General features: G+C 39.9%; 1 protein-coding gene across 1 annotated transcript in view; it reads left to right on the top strand.

Moving 5' to 3' along the window:
• LOC132008513 (nuclear pore complex protein Nup160) overlaps positions 1 to 23,694 on the top strand; it is a 52,124-nt gene that overhangs the window by 5,645 nt on the left and 22,785 nt on the right. The window contains exons 3-17 of the mRNA XM_059387151.1: positions 346 to 556; positions 1,113 to 1,335; positions 2,615 to 2,693; positions 3,190 to 3,304; positions 4,982 to 5,140; positions 12,812 to 12,889; positions 13,150 to 13,247; positions 14,460 to 14,544; positions 16,811 to 16,879; positions 18,592 to 18,675; positions 19,019 to 19,189; positions 19,946 to 20,045; positions 20,325 to 20,490; positions 21,343 to 21,470; positions 21,562 to 21,722. Of these exons, the coding sequence (XP_059243134.1) occupies positions 346 to 556; positions 1,113 to 1,335; positions 2,615 to 2,693; positions 3,190 to 3,304; positions 4,982 to 5,140; positions 12,812 to 12,889; positions 13,150 to 13,247; positions 14,460 to 14,544; positions 16,811 to 16,879; positions 18,592 to 18,675; positions 19,019 to 19,189; positions 19,946 to 20,045; positions 20,325 to 20,490; positions 21,343 to 21,470; positions 21,562 to 21,722 (1,927 nt within the window). The remainder of the gene's footprint in view (positions 1 to 345; positions 557 to 1,112; positions 1,336 to 2,614; positions 2,694 to 3,189; positions 3,305 to 4,981; positions 5,141 to 12,811; positions 12,890 to 13,149; positions 13,248 to 14,459; positions 14,545 to 16,810; positions 16,880 to 18,591; positions 18,676 to 19,018; positions 19,190 to 19,945; positions 20,046 to 20,324; positions 20,491 to 21,342; positions 21,471 to 21,561; positions 21,723 to 23,694) is intronic.

Below are 23,694 nucleotides of genomic sequence, written 5' to 3'. Positions count from 1 at the left end.
GTGGAGGCCACATTCCACCGCAAGTAATGGGGGATGCAGTTTGAATTGTCTTTATAGTGGAGCTTAATTGTGTTGAGTATCATTGTTCTAAATAAACGGGTCATCAAGTTTGGAAATGCCTCCATTGAACAGAGAATCATGTAATAAGATTTGAATTTTATATTGTGCTGTGTTTTGTAAATGAACATATAGTGATGGTTTGGATTGTAAAATTGATCTGAATTTGTTTACCCAAAACCTTCAAATTGGGAAAATTCACTTGGAAACTATTCCCATATTTTTCAAAGCAAGAGTCACTTAGAAAGAAAAGCATAAACTTTGTAAACAAATGTTCTTTTTTAATAGGAAGATCTCTGGAGATACATTGGAGCTGGTGGAAGAGTCACTGGACATAAATCTGTTGAATAATACAGTTCGCCTCAAATTCCAAAATTGCATCGTCTTACCTGGAGGGGTTCATGTCTCCGAGACTCAGAATCATGTGATAATCTTGATATTAACCAATCAAACAGTGCACAGATTACTTTTACCACACCCTTCCCGGATGTATAGGAGTGTAAGTTGGTTAAGGGTAATATCCCTTACTTCTCAGACTACCCTGGCTATCAGAAATTTAATGTGGGAGCAGTGTCCTTTAGAAATTAAAGGAAAATTGGATTTGTTACCTCTCACCAAGCGTACTTTGATAGTTACTATTTAAAATGATCAGACATATTTTTAAGTTGAAGAAATAATTTTTATCTAAAAAAATCGCTTTCCTTTTAGGATCAGTCTTTTCTTACTTTAAAGACTTTTGTAGGGGCACCTGGGTGGCTCAGTCGATTAAGCATCTGACTTTGGCTCAGGTCATGATCTCGGGATCCTGGGATTAAGCCCTGCCTCAGGCTTCTCCCTCACTGGGGAGTCTGAGTCTGCTTCTCTGTTTCCCTTTGCCCCTCCCCCTGCTCCTGCTTGAGCTTAGGAGCTCTCTCTCTCACGCGTGCGCATGCTCTCTCTCTCAAATACATAAAATCTTTTAAAATAAAAAAAAAGGTTTTATAACAATTGAAAGGAACTGAGCAAAATTCAGCTTATTTTGATTTAACAGATTTTTCTTTTTCATTACTCCACAGGAGTTGGTAATTGAAAGTCAGATGCAGTCCATATTTACTGACGTTGGAAAAGTTGATTTCAGGGATCCTTGCAACTCTCAATTAATTCCAGCTGTACCTGGACTCTCCCCTAATTCTACCACCTCAGCAGCCTGGCTTAGCAATGATGGGGAGGCTCTGTTTGCTCTACCATCTGCTTCTGGGGGAATCTTTGTTCTTAAACTACCTCCTTATGACATACCCGGTAAGAATGGGAACTGAACTTGGATTTAACTTTAAACAAGGAATGTTGGCACTAAAACAGAAGTCTATACCCATCATCCATGGCAAGAACTGTTTCTCTACTCCCCCTGAAATGATCATTCAGTGTTGCTTGCCTAAGGAGTCTCTAATGCTTTTACTGGTTTTTTCTTTTTCCTGAGAAAGTAAGATTTTATACGCTGGATGAGGAATTGTAAACCTTTTTGGAGTGTGGGAAGACAGATGACTACAAGATAGCCTATTCTAAGGTCTATAGTAGAGAGGTGTTGACTGCTTATCTACCTTCAGGTTAAGGTTCTATAATTAAAATAAATTAATTGATGCAAGGAAGTTCAGCTGCTAATAACCTCCAAGTCACCATTGTCTCTTGCCTGGATTATTGCATTAGCTTCCTAAGTACCTCTCAGACCTCTCCTTAACCTCTCTACAGAGACTTCTGGGACAGACTGGTACATTTAAAACCTTAGTAGAACCATGTCACTCCATGGCTCAAAGCCCTCCGGTGAGGGTTTGTTCTTCAGATGTTTCTGAATAAACCCATAGTCCTTACACTATCTTACAGTGACCCCTGCTGCTTCTCTAACCTCAGCTTCTTCCCCACCCAACCCCCTTCACTTCTATACACCAGTCTCCTGCCTTCTTGAAGTTCCTTGAACATACTGGGCACACTCCCACGTCAGGGCTTTTGCCTGAGATAGTCTTTCTCCAGCAACTAACTTGGCTCATTCCCTCAACTCTTCTGGGTCTTTACTCAATGATCCATCAGTGTGAGGCCTTCCCTGACCACCCTTTTCAAAACTGCATGTACACATGCACCACCCCCAACACAGCATTCACTGTACCCTTTCTGTTTTCACCTATTACCATTCTGCTTAAGATAGTTTAATGTTTCGGCTTCTGCCCTCCTCCCTATGGAATATAAATTCCATGAGGACAGGTATTTTTTTTTATATTTTGTTTACTGCTACATCTTCAGCATCTGGAACTGTGCCTCCCATGCAAAAGGAAACCAGTGATTGTTTTGGAAAGAATGATTGTTCTGAGCACCAATAGGGTTACTATTGGTAAATGGCAGAAGTTTTCCCTAGGAATGTATGTGGATAGGCTGCATCCTAAAACTTCTTCGTATAAAAATACAGAAACCTGTTACCTGTTATAAGGTTTTAAACGTACCTATTCATGGCTGCATCCTTGTTGTTGGGTTTCTCTGAGTCTGATCCAGAGGTGCCTTGGATCTCATTGGTCTGTTCTCCATCCCACAGGGACGGTGTCAGTTGTGGAGCTGAAACAGAGTTCAGTAATGCAACGACTGCTTATAGGCTGGATGCCAACAGCCATCAGGTAGGTAGTGTCTGGTGGGTAAATCAGAGGGCCCAAGGATGTAATTCTTGCCCTGGTCAGCACCTATTAGTAATTCCACTCTTACTCTAAGGCAGAAAAGCATTATACTGAAAAGAAGAGTCTGTAAAACATCACATTCTATCAGAGGAGAGCCATGTCTTGGACACCTTGATTGCAGAACGTGATTTTTGTAAATACTCTCACAATATTCCATTTAGTGCTCTTCCCTGACTTACCAAATCTGATTTTATAGAATACTAGAAGTGGAAAATTTTTGATGATTAGAACTCTATTCCTGTCTTATGTAGAGCCTTAAATTGTATCATAGTGATTGATTGTAAATCACTGGAAAATATAATTACCTTATACCAGTATATAAATTCTTGGCTCCTTCTTTTAAGAGGTTACATTTATAACTTTGTTTTATCTTTTTAATTACAAATTCTAATCCAGTATTTATAACACTGAAACCCAAAATTGGGCCTTGTGTTTTTAGAGGTGACCAGGGGCTCTCCGATCGTCCCTTCGCTCTTGCTGTTCATTGCGTTGAGCACGATGCCTTCATCTTTGCTCTGTGCCAGGATCATAAACTACGAATGTGGTCTTACAAGGTAAGTGCTACATTTATCGTTACTATAAATCAAAATAGGACTGTGAATTGTAAGAAAATTGAAATCAATCTTGCTGTTTCTCTCAAAGATCATTAAGATCACTTAGTTTGGAAATCACAGGTTATTTCTAGACTCAGTTCCATTTAGATTTATTTTTCACACATTTCTATGTATATCTCTCTCTCTCTCTCTCTCTTAAATTATGAATCCTAGGGGCGCCTGGGTGGCTCAGTGGGTTAAAGCCTCTGCCTTCGGCTCAGGTCATGATCCCAGAGTCCTGGGATCGAGCCCCACATCGGGCTCTCTGTTCTGCGGGGAGCCTGCTTCCCCCTCTCTCTCTGCCTGCCTATCTACTAGTTATCTCTGTCTGTCAAATAAATAAATAAAACCTTTTTTAAATAATAATAATAAATTATGAATCCTACAGAATTAAAATAGTACAGAGAATGCTCTTCACTTAAGAGGAAAAAATGTTTTTTGTTTTTTGTTTTTTGTTTTTTGTTTTTTGTTTTTTTTTTAAAGATTTTATTTATTTATTTGACAGAGAGAAATCACAAGTAGATGGAGAGGCAGGCAGAGAGAGAGAGAGAGAAGCAGGCTCTCTGCTGAGCAGAGAGCCCGATGCGGGACTGGATCCCAGGACCCTGAGATCATGACCTGAGCCGAAGGCAGGGGCTTAACCCACTGAGCCACCCAGGCGCCCGGAAAAAATGTTTTTAAAAAAAGGATCATGGATGGGGCGCCTGGGTGGCTCAGTGGGTTAAAGCCTCTGCCTTCGGCTCAGGTCATGATCCCAGGGTCCTCCTCTCTCTCTGCCTGCCTCTCTGCCTACTTGTGATCTCTATCTGTCAAATAAATAAATAAAATCTTTAAAAAAAAAAAAAAAAAAGGATCATGGGGCACCTGGGTGGCTCAGTGGGTCAAAGCCTCTGCCTTCAGCTCAGGTCATGGTCTCAGAGTCCTGGGATCGAGCCCCACATCAGACTCTCTGCATGCTGGGGAGCCTGCTTCCCTCTCTCTCTCTGCCTGCCTCTCTGCCTGCTTATGATCTCCATCTGTTAAATAAATCTTTAAAAAATAAAATAAAAAAGGATCAAATGTGTTTTTTGTTTATTTTTTAGATTTTATTTATTTATTTGACAGATCATAAGTAGGCAGAGAGGCAGGCAGAGAGAGAGAGAGAGAAGCAGGCTCTCCACTGAGCAGAGAGCTGTATGCAGGGCTGGATCCCAGGATCCTGGGTCACGACTGGCGCTGAAGGCAGAGGCCTTAACCCACTGAGCCACCCAGGCGCCCTCTCAAATGTATTTTTTAAATACAGGTTGATATTTGTTTATTTTTTTTTAAAGGTGAAGTGAAAGTTTATTAAGGTGATAACAAAAAGGAAAGAAAAAAAAGCTCTCTAGAGAAAGAGGGGTCCTGAATGGGTTGCCCAATAAAGTAGTTTTTAAGATTCATAAAACAGTTGATGGCTTTATTTATCAGACTGAGTAGATATTTTCATCTCAGCCTTTAAAAAAAACAAAACAAAACAAAACAAAAAACCTGTTGTGTTCTTCAGCAGTTAAAAGAGAAAGAGTGGTAGATGTAATGGATGTACCTCCTTTTGAAAGGGAAGGAGTTTGTTTTTCTAGCTTGGATTTTCTTTGACACTACTTGTTGATTCATCTTGGGCAGGACCAGATGTGCCTGATGGCAGCTGACATGCTAGAGTATGTTCCCACGTTTAAAGACCTTCGGCTCGCTGCTGGGACTGGACATAAACTACGACTTGCTTACTCCCCTTCCATGGGACTCTACATAGGGGTATACATGCACGCGCCCAAACAAGGACAGGTAGGAAACAAATGAGACCTCTGTCAAGCTATGCAGTAGGTACTGATATGGGGAGGGAGCTATAGATTCATTGAGTCTGTTTAAGCTCTTCATACCAGCGTAGGTGTTTCAAGTGGTATTTCCATGGAGATGATGAGTTTTGTGCTAATATGTGAATTTAAAGATCTTGAAGAAGTTAGGATTAAAGGGAATAGAGAGTTTAAAGACATGTAAAAGGAAAAGTTAACCAAAGCTGAACAAGAAAGAGCCAATTTGGATGTCTGGGTGGAAAAATGGTGAAAAAATGAAAGGGAGGTAGGTGTTACTAAGTGGTTGGAGGGAAGTAAATTTTTAGAAGTAATTTTGCTTATCTTCCAGACACTAGTTGTTGTATGTAGATAGGTATTTAGGACATAATACAACTGTATAATCATAGAGTAAACAGCCGTTTGTCGGATACTCTGTTTGGTATGATGCCAGGCCCCTTAAGTACATTAATAGCAAATGCTTGGATTGTGCTTACTCTGGTCTCACATACTTTACACATATTATCCATTTAATCCTGATAACATTCTGGTGAGGTAGGGTTTTTCCTTACTGTGCTGGGGGTGCCCATCTGGGTGCCCCTTTTATTTCTCTTGGGCTCTGATGCCCAACTACAGGTTGCTCCTCCATCTGGATGCCTTCTTTATCTTGGCTGATTCTCTGCCACCCCCACTCAGTGGACACCCTCCTCCTCTCCTTGGGCTCTAATCACCAACATAGACTGCTACTCTGTGTGGATACCCTCATCATACATCCTACCCTTCTACCTATGTGTGGAAGCCCTCACCCTGCTCATGCACCTAGACTCTAAGCCAAATGTGGATACTCTTTTTACCGCCTTTGGCTCTTTTTTTAAAGATTTATTTATTTATGGGGCGCCTGGGTGGCTCAGTGGGTTAAAGCCTCTGCCTTCAGCTCAGGTCATGATCCCAGAGTCCTGGGATCGAGCCCCGCATCCGGCTCTCTGCTCCGCAGGGAGCTTGCTTCCTCCTCTCTCTCTCTCTCTGCCTACTCTGCGATCTCTCTCTGTCAAATAAATAAATAAAATCTTTAAAAAAAAAAAAAAGATTTATTTATTTATGATTTGAGAGAAGTTGGAGGGGGCTGTCAAGGGAGACAAAGAATCCCAAACAGACTCCCTGCTGAGTGCAGAGCCCAATGCAGGGTTCAGTCTCACAACCCTGAGCTGAAACCAATAGTCAGACATTCAACCAGCTGATCCACCCAGGTGCCTCTTTATCCCTTGGGCTCTTGATTCATGCCATGACCCTATCCTTGGTCTCAGTTTCCTGGAGTAGCCCACAGAACTCCAGGAAGTATTAACTAACATTTGCCAGTTTACTGTGTGATGAAGGATACAGATGAACAACTAGAAGGAGGAGTATAGAGGATGAGTCCAGAAGGGTCCTGAGTTCAGGGCCCTCTGTCCCTGTCATGTTGGGGCTTGCCACCCTCCTGGCACATGGCTGTGTTCACGGCCATTAAGTCTAGAAACTTTCCCTATACTGTACTTTAGGAATTTTTATGGAAGCATCATGACATAGACCTGATCCATTATTACCTTCTCTAGCCTCTCTCCCCTCCCCAGAAAATGGGCTTGGACCTGAATGTTCCAGACTTTAATCATGGCTTGGTTTCCCTGGTGACCAGCCCTTATCCTGAAGCTATCCAGGAGTCACTTCATTAGAAAAAAGGTGTTTCTTGGGGCACCTGCGTGGCTCAGTGGGCTAAAGCCTCTGCCTTCAGCTTGAGTCATGATCCCAGGATCCTGGGATCGAGCCCCACATTGGGCTCTCTGCTCTGCCGGAGAGCCTGCTTCCTCCTCTCTCTCTCTCTCTGCCTGCCAAATAAATAAATAAAATCTTAAAAAGAAAAAGAAAAAAGGTGTTTCCAGAGCGCCTGGCTGGCTCATTCAGTAGAACATGTGACTCTTGATCTCTGGGTGAGTTGGAGCCCCATATTGCGTGTGGAGCCTACTTTTTTTTTTTTTTAAAGGCATCACCCAGGAAATTCGAAGGGATTTGCGGGCTCTGTATAAGATGCTCCTATCATTTCCATCACTTAGGAAAATACAAGCTTTTTTTTTTTTTTTAAGATTTTATTTATTTATTTGACAGAGACACAGCAAAAGAGGGAACATGAGCAGAGGGAGTGGGAGAGGGAGAAGCAGGCTTCAAGCTGAGTAGGATGCCTGATGTGGGGCTCAGTCCCAGGACCCTGGGATCATGACCTGAGCCGAAGACAAATACTTAACAACTGAGCCACCCAGGCACCCCAAATACAGGCTTTTTTAGCTCAGGATCAGGAGCTGGAACAAAAACCAATATATGTCTTATTTGACAGATTCTGAAAGAGATAATGTTGGTTCTCTGGATAATATTGGACAGTATTGCCATCCTAGCAATATTAAGTCTTTTGGTCCATAAGTAGGGGATGCTTTTCTATTTATTTAAATCTTCATTAATGTCTTTTTACAATGTTCTGTAGTTTTCAGAGTATAAGTTTTGCAATTCTTTTGATCTGTTTATTCCTAGGTATTTAATTCCTAGTCTAAATGCTAGTGTATTTTATTGCTAGTGTAAATGAAATTATTGAAATGAAATTATTATTTTCTCAATTTTATTCTCAGATTACACAATGCAAAGTTTATAGAAATACAGTTCATTTTTTGGGGCGCCTGGATGGCTCAATGGGTTAAAGCCTCTGCCTTTGGCTCAGGTCATGATCCCAGGATTCTGGGATCGAGCCCCGCATCAGGCCCTCTGCTCAGCAGGAAGCCTGCTTCTCTTCCTCCCTCTCTCTGCCTGCCTCTCTGCTTATTTGTGATCTCTGTCTGTCAAATAAATAAAATTAAAAAAAAAAAAAAGTAGAAATACAGTTGATTTTTATATATTGATTTTTGTATCTTGCAACCTTTTCTATTTTTTTTCCTGTTCTAATAGTATTACAGTGGAGTCCTTAGAATGTCTTATATATAAGATAACCTCATCTGCAAACAGTTTTATTACTTCTTTTCCATTTGAATCATTTGAATGCCTTTTTTTTTTTTTCTTAATTGCTGTGGATAGATCCTCCAGTACAATATTCAATAGCAGTGGGAAGAGAGCCTATATCTTTGTCTTGTTGCTGTTCTAGGGGAGAAAGATTTCAGTGTTTCACCATCGAGTATGGTGTTAGCTGTGAATTTTTCATAAATGCCCTTTATCATGTTGAGGAAGTTCCTTTCTACTCCTAGTTTATTGAGTATTTTTATTATGAAAGAGTGTTCAGTTTGGTACCATTGCCCTGATTCATGTTAAAACACCAATAATTTTACTCTCTAGGCTTTTGCATCATCAATGCAAAAATAACAACACAGTGAAAAGATAATATAATATTATGAAAGACTTTCAGGGATGCCTGGGTGGCTCAGTCAGTTAAGGGTCTGCCTTCAGCTCAGGCCATGATCCCAGCGTCCTGGGATTGAAGCCCAAGTCGGGTTCCTTGCTCAGTGGGGAGCCTGCTTCTCCCTCTGCCTGCCACTGTCCCTGCTTATGCTCACTCGTTCTCTCTCTCTCTCCCTCCCCAACAAGCAAATAAAGAAAAGCTTGAAAAATGAAAAAAGACTTTCAGCCTCACTGGGGGCTGAGTGGCTAGCTGGCTCAATGAATAGATGCATGCAACTCTTGATCTCAGGGGTGGTGAGTTTGAGCCCCCACATTGAATGTAGAGATTACTTAGGAAAAAAAACTCTAAAGAAGGGGGTTTCAGCCTCATTGATGCCCTGAAAGAGCTATAGCCTACATTTTAAGAAGCACTCCTCTAAGAGATTCAGAATTGAATGTATAAGTAGTGTCAAATTAAGCAGAACTTTTTTTTTTTTTTCTTTAAGATTTTGTTTATTTCTTAGAGAGCATGAGCAGTAGAGATGGCAGAGGGAGAAGGACAAAGAGATTCCCCTCTGAGTGTGGAGCCCCATTTGGGGCTGGATCTCAGGACCCTGAGATCATGACCTGAGCCACAGGCAGCACTCAACAAAGCTATTATTTCCTTCGTTTTAAGCATTGTGGTTCTATTAATGAAACCTAAAATCAAATCAGCTTTTTTGGAGGTTAGGCCTATTCAGGTCATAATGAACTTGTAATCCTTTTTTTCCCCCTTCAAAAAATGCTCTTCAGCCTGTTTTTTCCCTTAATCTGCACGATGTCTATTTTTCTTTTTAAGATTTTATTTATTTATTTGACAGAGAGAGACATAGTGAGAGAGGGAACACAAGCAGGGCAAGTGGGAGAGGGAGAAGCAGGCTTCCCACTGAGCAGGGAGCCCAGTGCAGGGCTCCATCCCAGGACCCTGGGATCATGACTTGAGCCGAAGGCAGACACTTAATGACTGAGCCACCCAGGTACCCTGACATCTGTTTTTCTTTATCTGTGATATCTTACGTCCATTCCTATTAATTTCATTTGTTTTTCATTTTTGTTTTGGTTCTTTGGATTCTAATTCTTTACTAAGTATATTACTTCGGTCATTCTCAGCATCTTGTTCTCATTGATATCATAAGCTTGCTGCCTGTTTTCCAACTAAAACACTAAGACAGCTCTGTAACAGAAGTCCTTCAGACCTGTGGTGTGTGGTCTGTTGACTGGTCCTGGGCCATGAATTCTTGGTTACTGGTTTGCTGTAAGATAGCTACAGAAAGTGAGAGGAAGGCTTTTATTTTAGAGACATTTGTAGTGGTTTGACATTCCTACAGGCATCATATTCAAGGTTTCTGTATTTTATAATAGTATCAATCTGCAACAGGTTGGAAATTTAAAAAAAAAAAAAAAACTGGTCCTTTACTACAGGTAGGTAATTTGGGAAGCACTATACTAGCCCAGCATTTTTCTAACTTGTTTTTTGTTTTTTCGGCTAGTATCTGTAATAAGAAATACCTTGCTTTACTGCCTACTGTACACATATATGATGATTTACATGTAACAAAAAATTTTCATGGAATATAACTTAACCTTTACTAGGCGTGATGAACTGATGAACTCTGATACTTTGGTTTTTTTGAATGAAGGTTGAGACCCACTAAATTAATTTATATCCCATTAAGGGGTTGAGATCTATAACTTGTAAAATATAGCCCTAGGTTAGGATGAATATGAACACTACATATATTTTTTATATTTCATACACTGCTATTTTTTTCCCCAAAAGGGTCTCTCACTGTATATTTTCTTTTAGTACTTCCTTGTGGACTATTGCTTATGTTATAAAGATAGAATCATTGTCACACATCAATATATAGTGAATTTTCTTTATCCAAAAAAATTACTTAAAATATCCATTAAATACCATTTTTCAGTTTGAAATTTTTTGTTTTGGGCCGTGATCATATAGTGGTTAGTACTCTGCGTTGTGAAATTTTTTGTTTTGGCAGTAGAGTTAAATACTTTACTTCAAGGGTGCCTGGGTGGCTCAGAGGGTTAAAGCCTCTGCCTTAGGCTCAGTTCATGATCCCAGGGTCCTGGGATTGAGCCCTGCTTCAGGCTCTCTCCTCAGCGGGGAGCCTGCTTCCCCCTCTCTCTCTCTCTGCCTACCTCTCTGCTTACTTGTGATCTCTATCCATCAAATAAATAAATAAGATCTTTTTTTTTTTAAGATTTTATTATTTATTTGACAGACAGAGATCACAAGTAGGCAGAAAGGTAGGCAGAGAGAGGGAGAAGCAGGCACCCCGCTGAGCAGAGAGCTCAATGTGGGGCTTGATCCCAGGACCCCGAGATCCTGACCTGAGCCGAAGGCAGAGGCTCAACCCACTGAGCCACTCAGGTGCCCCAATAAATAAAATCTTAAAAAAAAAAATACTACACTTTAGTTACAGAGTTGAATTTTTAGTAAAGGTTAACTAGTGTCGATTTGTATTGCACATATGTTTTAAATTATCTCTAATACAGGACTCCTGGGTGGCTCAGTTGGTTGAGTGGCCAACTCTTGGTTTTGGCTCAGGTCATGAACTCAGGTGTCGTGCAAGATCAAGCTCCCATCAGGCTCCATGCTCAGTGGGAAGTCTGCTTGAAGATTCTCTCCCTGGCCTCCTCTCTGCACTTTGGTACACAAGTGCTCTCTCTCTCCCTCTCTCTCTCCCTCTCTTTTTCAAATTAATTATTTCTGGTACTTTAGTAAAAATATAAACTTAAAAACAGTTTTCTGACCATAATGAGATACTACTCACACCCATGGGATGGCTACTATCCAAAAAAAACCCCAGATAATAGTGGGGTTGACAAGGATATGGAAAAATTGAAGCCCCTGTGCATTGCTGGTGGAAATGTAAAATGTTGCAGCCACTGTAGAAAACAATATGGCAGTTCCTAAAAAAATTGATCATAACATTACAGTGTTCTCCAGCAAATCCCACTTGCGGGTATATACTCCAAAGAATTCAAAGCAAGGTCTCAAAGACATATTTATACACCCATATTTATAGCATTATTTACAGTAGCCAAAAGGTAGAGAAGGACCAAGTGTTCCTTGACAGATGAATGAATAAACAAAAATGACGTATACATAAAATGGAATATTATTTAACCTTTAAAAAGAAGGACATTCTGACACATGCTACAACATGGATAAACCTTGAGGATCTTAAGCTAAGTGAAGTAAGTCAGTCACAAAAAAAAAAAAATACTGTTAAGATTCTACTTATATCTAAAAAAATGAAAAAGATCCACTTATATAAAAGTGCCTAGAGTAGTCAAGTTCATAGAAACTGAAAATAGAATGGTGAACGCCTGGGACTGAGGGGAGAGGGGAGTGTGGAGTTGTTTAATGAATATGGTTTCAGTTTTACAAGATGAGCAAAGATCTGGAGATAGGTTGCACAACAACATGAATGTATTTAACACTACTGGACTGTATCTTAAAAATGGTTAAAAAAAAAATGTTTAAGGGGGCGCCTGGGTGGCTCAGTGGGTTAAAGCCTCTGCCTTTGGCTCAGGTCATGGTCTCAGGGTCCTGGAATAGAGCCCTGCATCGGGCTCTCTGCTTGGTGGGGAGCCTGGCTTCCCCCTTTCACTCTGCCTGCCTCTCTGCCTACTTGTGATCTCTGTCTTTCAAATAAATAAATATAATTTTTTAGAAAATGGTTAAGATGTGGGGTCCTTGGATGGCTCAGTGGGTTAAGCCTCTGCCTTTGGCTTAGGTCATGATCTCAGGTTCTTGGGATTGACCCCCACATCTGGCTCTCTGCTCAGCAGGGAGCCTGCATCCCCCTCTCTGCCTGCCTCTCTGCCTACTTGTGCTCTCTGTCAAATAAATAAAATCTTCTTTAAAAAATGGTAAGATGGGGGCGCCTGGGTGGCTCAGTGGGTTAAGCTGCTGCCTTCGGCTCAGGTCATGATCTCAGGGTCCTGGGATCAAGCCCCACATCTGGCTCTCTGCTCAGCAGGGAGCCTGCTTCCCTCTCTCCCTCTCTCTCTGCCTGCCTCTCTGCCTACTTTTGATCTCTGTCTGTCAAATAAATAAATAAAATCTTTAAAAAAAAAAATGGTAAGATGATAAATGTAATGTGTATTTTACCAAACTTTTTTAAAAATTGGTTTTTGGATGTTCATAACTCTGAGAAAAGTAGCGTGTTGATTATTTCAAGTAATAAATGATTAAATTATGTTTCCACAGTTCTGCATCTTCCAGCTGGTGAGCACTGAGAATAACCGCTATAGTCTAGATCACATTTCCTCCCTATTCACTTCTCAGGTAGGTTGGATTATCCTTTGCATGTCACACAAGTACAGGAAAGAAGTATTGACTCACTCAGCTATGTTGTAAAGGGATGGAAATCTAAAAATGGAATATTTAATGATACATGCAAACAAAATCCCACTTGGGTTTTACCAAGTTCTTGTGGTACTATCTTTTGTTTTTATGTTTTTACCTCTCCTACCGATACAAATTTAAGTCACTCTAAACTATGCCCTTTCTTATTTTAACCTCTTTTTCCCCACATTTCTCCTTAGGAGACACTGATTGACTTTGCCATAACCTCTACAGACGTCTGGGCCATGTGGCATGATGCTGAAAACCAAACTGTTGTGAAATACATCAACTATGAACAGTATGGATCACTTAACCTTTGTCATCCTGCCTCACCCCAGGGAGTTTCATATTTAGAAAATGGAGCTTTTTATGTAGAACCAAAGTCAAGTGTTTACACTGAAAGGATTCAGTCCTAGATTTGCCTGTTGTGAACTGTTTTCCAAAATTCCTCCTTTTGCATTTTGTGTCATTTCTTAATCTCTTGGGTTTAAAACAAAGGATTCTTAGGGTTTGAGGGAGATAAAGAAAATACCATATTTCTTGGAGAAATGGCACATACCGAAAATACTTCCAACTTGGGAGTTTTCTTTGCTTCTGAGCAGAGTATTTCTGACAGCCACAACTTTCAAAACACACTACAAACCCTTTGGGTTCTCAGTTTCCTCATCATAAGAAGAGACATTGATTGCACAAGTATAGTGTTTTTGAGACTTTTTTAAAATAGGAAACTTTTTTTTTTCCAAAAATAATGAACTCCAGTATATAAAACTATTATTTTATGAGTATAAAATTGTAACACAATTTAATATGTTGATAATCTCTAATATTATGTATATTTGGTCTCTACTACTTGTAATGTACATAATAGTATAAAATGTTTCAATAGTTAAAAAACACATTAAATAATAATTTTGAATAAAACAATTGTGTAACCCCTGAAATAACCTGTGTAGGTTTCCCTAGAATACAGCTTACTATGAAATTAAGCTAATTGAACCTTAGGGGCTCTTCATAACCTTCTATTCTAGAACAGAATTAAAGGAATAGTTGCCCCAGACAGTTGAGTTGCACCTCAAAAAATATGAGAGTACTCCTTATAGATAGCATTCCAGCAAAATGGTAAAAAAGCAGAACTCTGTGTCAGATGAGAGTTTGAGTCCAGTTGTGAAACTGAGTAGTTGTGAGATGCCCTAAGCCTCACTTTCTCCATCTGCAAAATGGGGTAATACATCCTTTAGACTTACCATGGGCTTATAAGAGTAATACCCTTAACAGCACTTAGCATAATGTCTAATATATAGTAAATGCAGATAGCTATTGGTTGTAGATTTGTAGTTAGAGTTTTAATTCCAGGAAGATGCTTTTTAAACTGTTAAGAGTACTTCTCTAAAGCCAGACTGCTGAAAATAAGTTTTATTTATTTATTTTTAAACTTTTAATAGATCAACAGCATAAGCTTTTAGTTATCATTTTAATGCAGACTGTGGTCTTTTTTTTTGTTTCTCTATAGTAATGCTGCAGGTCAGTGGAATTCGGTTTTTATGCACTCTCTGCCAGAGGAAGAGATAATTCTCAGAGATGATCAAGACCCCAGAGTAAGCAACATTAAAATTTTATGTAATGGGGGCGCCTGGGTGGCTCAGTGGGTTAATCCGCTGCCTTCAGCTCAGGTCATGATCCCAGCGTCCTGGGATCAAGTCCCACATCGGGCTCCTTGCTCAGCAGGGAGCCTGCTTCTCCCTCTGTCTCTGCCTGCCACTCTGTCTGCCTGTGCTCACTCTCGCTCCCTCTTTCTCTCTGACAAATAAATAAAATCTTTAAAAAAAAAAAAGATTCTTTAAAAATTTTATGTAATGGGATGATTTACTCTGATCATTAGTCTGAGAAGAATCAGTTATATTAGTCTGAATTCTTTCAGCTGCAGGTTAAAGAAACCCACCTGAAACTGACTTAAGCTTAAAACAAAAATGTATTGATTTGTGCAGCTGAGAAGCTGAGAGGAACCTGGCTTTAGCCATGTCTGGAACAATGCTTTCAGGGTTTGATCTCTCTTTTGTCTCTATTCTGCTTTCCTCCTTGTTCAGTTTATTCTCAGGCAGGCTCCCTGAGCCTGTGCGTTCTATGAACTTATTACTGCAATGGAACGAAAGAATCTCTGTCCCTGGTCCTGAAGTAGACTCGCTTACCAGGCTTGAACCATGTGCTGATTTCTGACATAGTCATTCTGAGCAGAAGGAATAGAATAATCTGGCTTAGCATGAGAAAACTGACCAAGCTGCACCTTGCTGTTATGGAGGCTGTGAGGTCAGTTGAGTATGGGGATATGGGTAGAAGAGGAACGGCTACCCAGAGAAAGGTAGGGATTTGTTAGTAAAAGAAGGGAAATGGATCCTGGGCAGATATAAACACTATATGTCCACTATACCAACCATGTTGGTACATGCATGTAAACTAGAAGTCAGATAAATTCTGGTACCAGTATATGCTATGAAGAAAATAACTTTAAATGGGAATACAATAGCGAGCAAAACAGGCCAGTCTCCCTCTTTTTCAGAAATACCATCAGGATAAGTAGAAGCAAAAGCTTTCAGATGATACCTTCATGCTAAAATGCAATTGAAGATTATGGGCCCCTAGGTCATGAGAGCCTCAGTAGGAGGAAAGAAAATTGAATGAAGGTCAGTCAGGTTTACTACTTCCTGGAAAATGTGATTTAAAAATTGGGATGGCACGCCTGAGTGGCTCAGTCGTTAAGCGTCTGCCTTGGGCTCAGGTCATGATTCCAGGGTACTGGGGTCGAGCCCCACATCGGGTTCCCTGCTCTGCAGGAAGCCTGTTCCTCCCTCTCCCACTCCCCCTGCTTATGTTCCCTCTCTGGATGTCTCTCTGTCAGATAAACTCTTTAAAAAAAGGGGGGGAGGACAAAATAATTAGGCAGCATAAGACTTCCCATTTTTTTCCTCTCTACTTCATTTCCCTGCTAGTGATGACTTATTGCAGGCTTTTGTTTGTTTTTACATGTATTGCCTATTCTTGATTCCTTTTCAATGTGAGCCACTTTGTGGATGGTGTATAGAAACCAGTTTAGTTTAGTTGTTCTCTTCCCAGGGTGTATCACCAATAAATTGGGTTTGCCTTTTCCATTTAAGGTTGACATTTGACAAGCTGCATTTTCCAGTGGAACGCTATGAAGTACTCCATGAGATACATACTGAGGGGCGCCTGGGTGGCTCAGTGGGTTAAAGCCTCTGCCTTCAGCCCAGGTCATGATCTCAGGGTCCTGGGATCAAGCCCCGCAACGGGCAGCCTGCTTCCTCCTTCCCCCTCTCTCTGCCTGCCTCTCTGCCTACTTGTGATCTCTGTCTGTCAAACAAATAAATAAAATCTTTAAAAAAAAAAAAAAGGGTGGGGGGGACGCCTGGGTGGCTCAGTTGGTTGGGCGGCTGCCTTTGGCTCGGGTCGTGATCCCAGCGTCCTGGGATCGAGTCCCACATTGGGCTCCTTGCTCGGCAGGGAGCCTGCTTCTCCCTCTGCCTCTGCCTGCCTCTCTGTCTGCCTGTGCTCACTTGCTCTCTCTCCCTCTATCCCTGACAAATAAATAAATAAAATAAAATCTTTAAAAAAAAAAAAAAGATACACACTAATTTCATTATAGTATGCCTAGTTAACGCAGAGACACTAAATCTTCTCAATGTGAAAGGATAGAACTGCTCTAGTACTTGATATTGCTCAATTATAGAAAGACTATATTCATATAATGGAAACTCAAATGTTGGTACTGATGTGATGACTTCTTCCTTCAAATTTTCCCAAATTTTATCTATTCAGAATGACATTAATTTTTGTTTTCTATTCTAACAGGAGATGTATTTGCAGAATCTATTTACACCAGGACGATTCATAAAAGCAGCTTTATGTAAAGCTTTACAGGTCAGCAAGAAAAGAGTTAATGTTTATTTCAGACTATCGTTGTATAATTAATAATTATTATTTTTCTTGTTTTATATACACTAAACACCAAATGTATTTTTGCAGTTGTATATACATGTGCTCTTAGTGTAATTTTTTAAATGTTTTTTCTGTTAAGTAAGACTCCCAGCAGGGAGGTAAAGCTGTGAGTTCTTTCCTAGTGACTAGTAGTAAAAAAAGAAATCTGTGCCTATATTATTATAAAAATATATCATAATATTCTGCATGTAATCTCAGTACTTGAAAGAAATTTAAAATGTTTTCTTCGTTAGTTTTGATAGTACTCTTATTTATCTTTCTGTTAATACAATGAAGGTCTGACTTAGTTCACATTCCAAAAAAAACTCTAAAAATCTAATCTTCAAAGTCACATGCCTTAAGAGATAATTAATGCTTCACAAAAGGATTCTTTACTTTAAAGTCACTTTGGCTTACTTAAATTGCCATTAACTTTGTGGATTAAAAATAGAACAATCACTCAGAGAATTGAAAGGTCCCTCAGAATCTCCTCACCTGACCTTCCACACAAAGAAATACCTTCTGAGGCTTTTCCAACAACTTCCAGTTGTCTCTGCCTCCAGTGATCAGTTTCTCACTGGTCTTGTGTGAGTTACTTTTTCCGAGCTGTGTCGTTAAAACCTCTTTCCAGGGGCGCCTGGATGGCTCAGTCCATTAAGTGTCTGCTTTCAGCTCAGGTTGTGTTCCCAGGGTCCTGGGGTTGAGCCCCATGTGGGGTTCCCTGCTAGGCGGAGAGCCTGCTTCTTCCTGTCCTCCCTGCTCGTTCTCTCTCTCTTTCTCTCACTATCCCTGTAAAAAAATAAAAATAAAAAAGAAATGCTCTTTCCAGTATTGTATCAAATTTAGTCCTTGTCCTTTTGGCAGTTTCTCTCTCTTGGGACTTCATAGAACATGTCTCTGTTTTAGAAAGCAACTAGTCAAATATTTTAGGAATCTTTCCCTCTTGTCTTTCTCCAGATTAAATACACCCAGTTCCTTTCTTTCAGGTGATACCATTTCTAGACCCTTGACTTTTCTTTTACATACATTCTTAAATATCTGGCTATTGCATGTTTCTGTTTTCTCTCTGCTAAAACTTCAGGGTGACACGGTCACTTTCTCCTAAGGTGTTTTTGTTTTCATCCCATCTGACTTCTTCCTTATTAACAATGAAATGTAGATGTCCTATATTATCTCTTGTACACTGAAATGTTAAATATTCACTAAGGCATTTATTAAATGCTCTCCTTGAGGAGAGCCATTCCTATTAGAGTGACCAGCCCCAACAATACTCTGACTGGCTTTTGTGCCAGTCATGGGTGTGTGTTTTTAGCATCATTTTATATCTTCCTTCTGGCTGAGTAGTAATAGCTTTTCAGGGTTTGGGGGAATTTTTTTTTTTTTTTGCTTTTTTGTAATCTAGCTTATCCTATTATATATCCTATTATAATTCTGACAGATTCATGGATTTCTGTTGTTTCTGGTCTACAGAAATAATTTTTTTAAAAAAGAAAATTATTTCAAACTTGCTATGATTTTATATACAGTAATTATTTGTTCAGGCATGTTCAGTTTCTGCTATATAACTGTATTGGCCCAGTGCCTTCCAAACTCAAGTATTTTTCATTTAGTTTTGGTTAGTATATAATACTCTAAAATGTCTCTTTTAATTTTAGATTTTCTGCCGAGGAACTGAGAGGAATTTAGATCTTTCCTGGAGTGACCTAAAGAAAGAAGTCACTTTAGCTGTTGAAAGTGAGGTGAGGTTTTGGTAGAGAAAGAATGATCATCTCTTGGTACAGGGTAGATTGGTACTGAGGAATTGTTCAAATTGTTCACTGGACCTTGTTAGTAGGAAGTATAAATGTTTAAACCTTTTAATTTGAGATTTATATATATAAAATATCTTTATATATATGTATTTTGACTACATATCCTACATATGTAGTTAATGGTGTGTAATGCATAAGGGATATTTCATTTGGCTCTAACTTAGTAAAATGATATTAGACAGTTATGTTTTGGGGAAGAAAGATCCCAAATGGTATTAAGAATTTTTCTCTCTCTCTCTCTTTTCTTTTCCCCCTTTTTCTTCTTTGCCAGCTCCAAGGAAGTGTAACAGAATATGAATTTTCCCAGGAGGAATTTCGAAACTTACAACAGGAATTCTGGTGCAAGTTCTATGCCTGTTGTCTACAGTACCAAGAAGCCCTCTCTCATCCTCTTGCCCTGCATTTGAATCCACACACAAACATGGTCTGCCTGCTGAAAAAAGTAAGGGAGCTAAAGCATAGAGAAGAACTCCTTTAGATGCTTCTGCAGATCTTTCAAACTATCAGTCTCTCAAATGTTGTAGTTAGTTTTTAGAGCTTTGTATTCTTTTTTCTTTCAGAATTATAGTTCATTTCTATTTAGATAGTCTTCCTTAATATTTTTAATTTTCTTGCATTTTCCTTTATTTATCTTATTATGTATTGAAGTGATTTCAGATTTTAAAGAGTTACAGGAGTAGCACAAAGAACGTTTGTATGACCTTCGCCCAGATTCGTTTGTTAACTTCCATTTGCTTTCCTTCCTTTTATACAGACACATTTTTCTTCTTAAGCCATTTGAGAGTTAGTCATAGACATTATGCCCTTTTTCCTTAAATATTTTACTGTGTATCTTTAAAACAGTGTAATCTTACATAACCACAGCACAATTTAAAGATCAGGTAATTCGTTATTTATATGATATTGTACTGTTACATTCTGATTTTACCACTTATGCCCATAATTTTTCCTCTGATCTAGGGTCCAGTCTAAGCTCTTGGATATATTTGGTCGTCATGTTTATTTAGCTTAATCTTGAGCTTTTGTCAGCCTTTCTTTGTCTTTGATGACACTAACATTTTTTGACTATACCTATTTTATAGAATGTCTCTCAGCTTGGATGTGTCTGGTGTTCCTCATCATAAGATTCAGGTCTCAATTTTTTTATACCTGTAAACATTCATTGAAAAAAGTGTAATTGGAAGATTTGTATTTCCAGGGGTACCTGTCTTTCCTTGTGCCTTCCTCCTTAGTGGATCATTTGTATCTCCTGCCGGATGAAAACCTTTTGGCAGAGGATGAGGCAGCTATATCTGATGGTAATAATACTTAATGTGTCCATATTTAAGTCCCTTCCTTCATGAGCCCTATGCTTTTTTTCAAGTGGATGCAAAAAACAAACTTCGATTGCCACTGTGACCTTTCCTAGTCAATTTACCACAGTATAGATATGTGAGGAAAACTGAAGAGGCCTGAGCATCTCCAGGACCTCAGATAGATTCTTGGTGTTTAATTATTAATATTTTATGTTAGTATAATATTAATCAGTGACTCTTCATTGGCTTGAGTCATGAATGTTAACTCTCTCTTACTTGTAGATGTGGATGTTGCTCGGGATGTTATGTGTCTTATAAAATGCCTTCGGCTGATTGGAGAGTCAATAACTGAGGATATGTCAGCAGTGATGGAAATGAGCTGTTACAACCTACAGTCTCCAGAAAAGGCTGCAGAACAGATTCTGGAAGATTTGATCACTATTGATGTGTAAGGAGAATTTAGGGTAAAGTGCATTTCCTAATAGAAATTTAGCAAATTTTAGTGCCAACATCAAGTTTTTAATTACATTCAAGTCCATGCAAAGTAGTGGTTTGAAGTTAAAATGAGTTGCTGTAATTCTGAATAGGCGTCTCTGCATTTATTTATTTATTTTTATTATTTTTTTTTTATTTGACAGAGATCACAAGTAGGCAGAGAGGCAGGCAGAGAGACAGGAGGAAGCAGGCTCCCTGCTGAGCAGAGCGCCCGATGCCGGGCTCGAACCCAGGACCCTGGGATCATGACCTGAGTTGAAGGCAGAGGCTTTAACCCACTGAGCCACCCAGGCACCCTGGTGTCTCTGCTTTTAAACAGGAAATGTAACACATGAATTCAGATCTGGAAGCAGACTCTTGGATTATGCTGTATTAACTACTAACTGAGCTATAAGTTCTAAAACATAAAAGTATTTTCTCGGAGCATCTGGGTGGCTCAGTGGTTTAAAGCCTCTGCCTTTAGCTCAGGTCATGATCCCAGGGTCCTGGGAGCCTGCTTCCTCCTCTCTCTGCCTGCCTCTCTGCCTACTTGTGATCTCTCTCTCTCTCTCTCTCAGACAAATAAATAAATAAAATCTTTTAAAAAATAAAAGTATTTTCTCAAATGCATTTTGTCTGTCATTTCTAAAAGAATGAGGAAAAATTTGCTATATGAAGTTAAAGTATCTTGTATGCCAGAGTGATTATCTCCACTCCCTTATTGCGTATTTGGTCTTCCTGTTTCCATAGAGCCCTTAGCTTATAGGATTTATAGAGTCTTTGTTACGTATGCTCAGTAGTAATAGTTTTCTGATTGTCCTTCCAGAGAAAATGTGATGGAGGATATTTGCAGTAAACTGCAAGAGATCAAGAACCCAATCCAGGCCATTGGGCTACTTGTGCGGGAAATGGACTATGAGACAGAAGTGGAAATGGAAAAGGGGTTCAATCCAGGTGAATGACCACAAACGTGTCTCTTTGATTTAGAGAAAACGATTTAACTCCTTTTAACTTCTTTTCCTTTTTTTCCTCCTCTTCATTATAGCTCAGCCTTTGAATATTCGAATGAATCTTTCCCAGCTGTATGGTAGCAACACAGCAGCGTGTATTGTTTGCAGAGGTGTGTGTAAAATTGCCAGTACTCGATTCCTCATTTGCCGAGACCTTTTGATATTACAACATCTGTTAATGAGGCTGGGTGATGCTGTAAGTACTGCCTGAGGGAAACTTATAAAACCTACTTACACAAAGCAGCACTTGGGTGGTTCAGTGGGTTAAAGCCTCTGCCTTCGGCTCGAGTCCTGGTCTCAGGGTCCTGGGATCAAGCCCCGCATTGGGCTCTCTACTCAGCAGGGAGCCTGCTTCCTCCTCTTTCTCTCTCTCTCTGCCTGCCTCTCTGCCTATTTGTGATCTCTTTCTGTCAAATAAATAAATAAAATCTTTAAAAAAAAAAAAAAACCCTACTCACACAGAGCAGAATGTGCAGACTTTTGTCTTTGTTCACTGCTCTGTCACCTACATTTGACCTGTAGTGAGTGTCTAAAATGCAGATTAAGGGGTCGCCTGGGTGGCTCAGTGGGTTAAAGCCTCTGCTTTCAGCTCAGGTCATGATCCCAGGGTCCTGAGATCGAGCCCTACATCAGGCTCTCTACTCCGCAGGGAGCCTGCTTCCCCCTCTCTCTCTGCCTGCCTCTCTGCCTACTTGTGGTCCTTGTCTGTGAAATAAATAAATAAAATCTTTAAAATAAAATACAGATTAAGAACATACATGACAGGGACGCTGGGTTGGCCCAGTCAGTTAAGTGTCTGCCTTCAGCTCAGGTCATGACCCTGGGATCCTGGGATAGAGCCCCATGTTGAGCTCCCTGCTCCGCAGGAGCCTGCTTCGCCCTCTCCCTCTGCCTGCCTCTTTCCCTGCTTGTGTGGGCGCACTCTCTCTGTCCAATAAATAAATAAAATTATAAATTAAGTAAACTTTTTAAAAATAAAAGAAAAAAGAACATATATTACATGGGCCACCTGCTCACTCAGTCAGAAGAGCATGCAGCTCTTGAGTTTGAGTCCCATGTTGGGTATAGAGATTACTTAAATAGGGGTGCCTGGGTGGTTCAGTTGGTTAAGTGTCAGACTCTTGATCTCAGCTCAGGTCTCAATCTCAGGGTCATGAGTTCAAGCCCTGCATTGGGCTCCACGCTGGGGATGGAGCCTACTTTTTAAAAAATTAAATAATTAAGCTTTTAAAAAAGCACACATGAAGCAGGTTAATTTGCAGTTAATCTTTGTATGTATAGCGGTGGGGAAATTTCCCAGGGTGGCTCTCCAAATTTTAGTATTGTTAGTAACGACTTTGCTTGTGATAGTAGGGTACCATTTAGTGTGGAGGAGAAAGGAAGAAGAAAAGGAGTTGTATTTCTGCAGTACAAAATTTAGCCTAAGCACATTCTTTTTTAGGATGTATGTATTTGTTTGAGAAAGATAGCATGTGCATAGGTTGGGGGGCTGGGAGGGAGAGAGAGAATCTCAAGGAGGCTCCATGCCCAGCCTGGAGCCCACCTCAGGGCTCCATGTCATGACCCTAGGATCATGACCTGATCAGACTCTCAACCAACTGTGTGTGCTACCTTGGGGTCCTCCCAGCTCCATTCTGTGCTTCCTCTTCATCCTAATCTTCTTAGGCCACCTAACTCTTGTTCCACTACTAAATGTTCCATATTTGGAGAATGCCTTTCTTGTCTCTCAGTGGGTCATTTCATCCAAGTGTGACAAGGGGTCTGGCTCACTAACTCCTGTTAATGTAAAAAGAAATTCAAGGCCTTTGGGACTCACAGAGCTATTTATATATTTCAAATCAGAATTTATTAACTCAAATATGTTAATAATGGTAGAATTTCGGGTAAAAGTAAGGAGGACATTTAGGAAGATGATTTGTTCAGGACCACTAGGGAGATACAGGGGCCTTTCCCGAGAGGCTGGTACTTAGAGCAGCCATTAGTGAGTTCTTTTTAGTCTTTGCAGTCTTACATTTCCTCAGGGGTTTTTATGGGGCTTTTTGTTTGTTTGTTAATTATAACCATTGTTTTTTTTTTCTAAGTATAGAATAGATGTTCATTATAGAACAAGCCTTATATGTAAGCCTCTGTCTGTAAACAAGAAAAATTAAAACTCCTCTGTAATGGAC

This window comes from Mustela nigripes, unplaced genomic scaffold (genome assembly GCF_022355385.1).
Source record: "Mustela nigripes isolate SB6536 unplaced genomic scaffold, MUSNIG.SB6536 HiC_scaffold_148, whole genome shotgun sequence".
Classification (NCBI taxonomy): domain Eukaryota; kingdom Metazoa; phylum Chordata; class Mammalia; order Carnivora; family Mustelidae; genus Mustela; species Mustela nigripes.
Note: the sequence above shows the minus strand (reverse complement) of the source record. Positions and strands in the feature narration are given on the sequence as shown.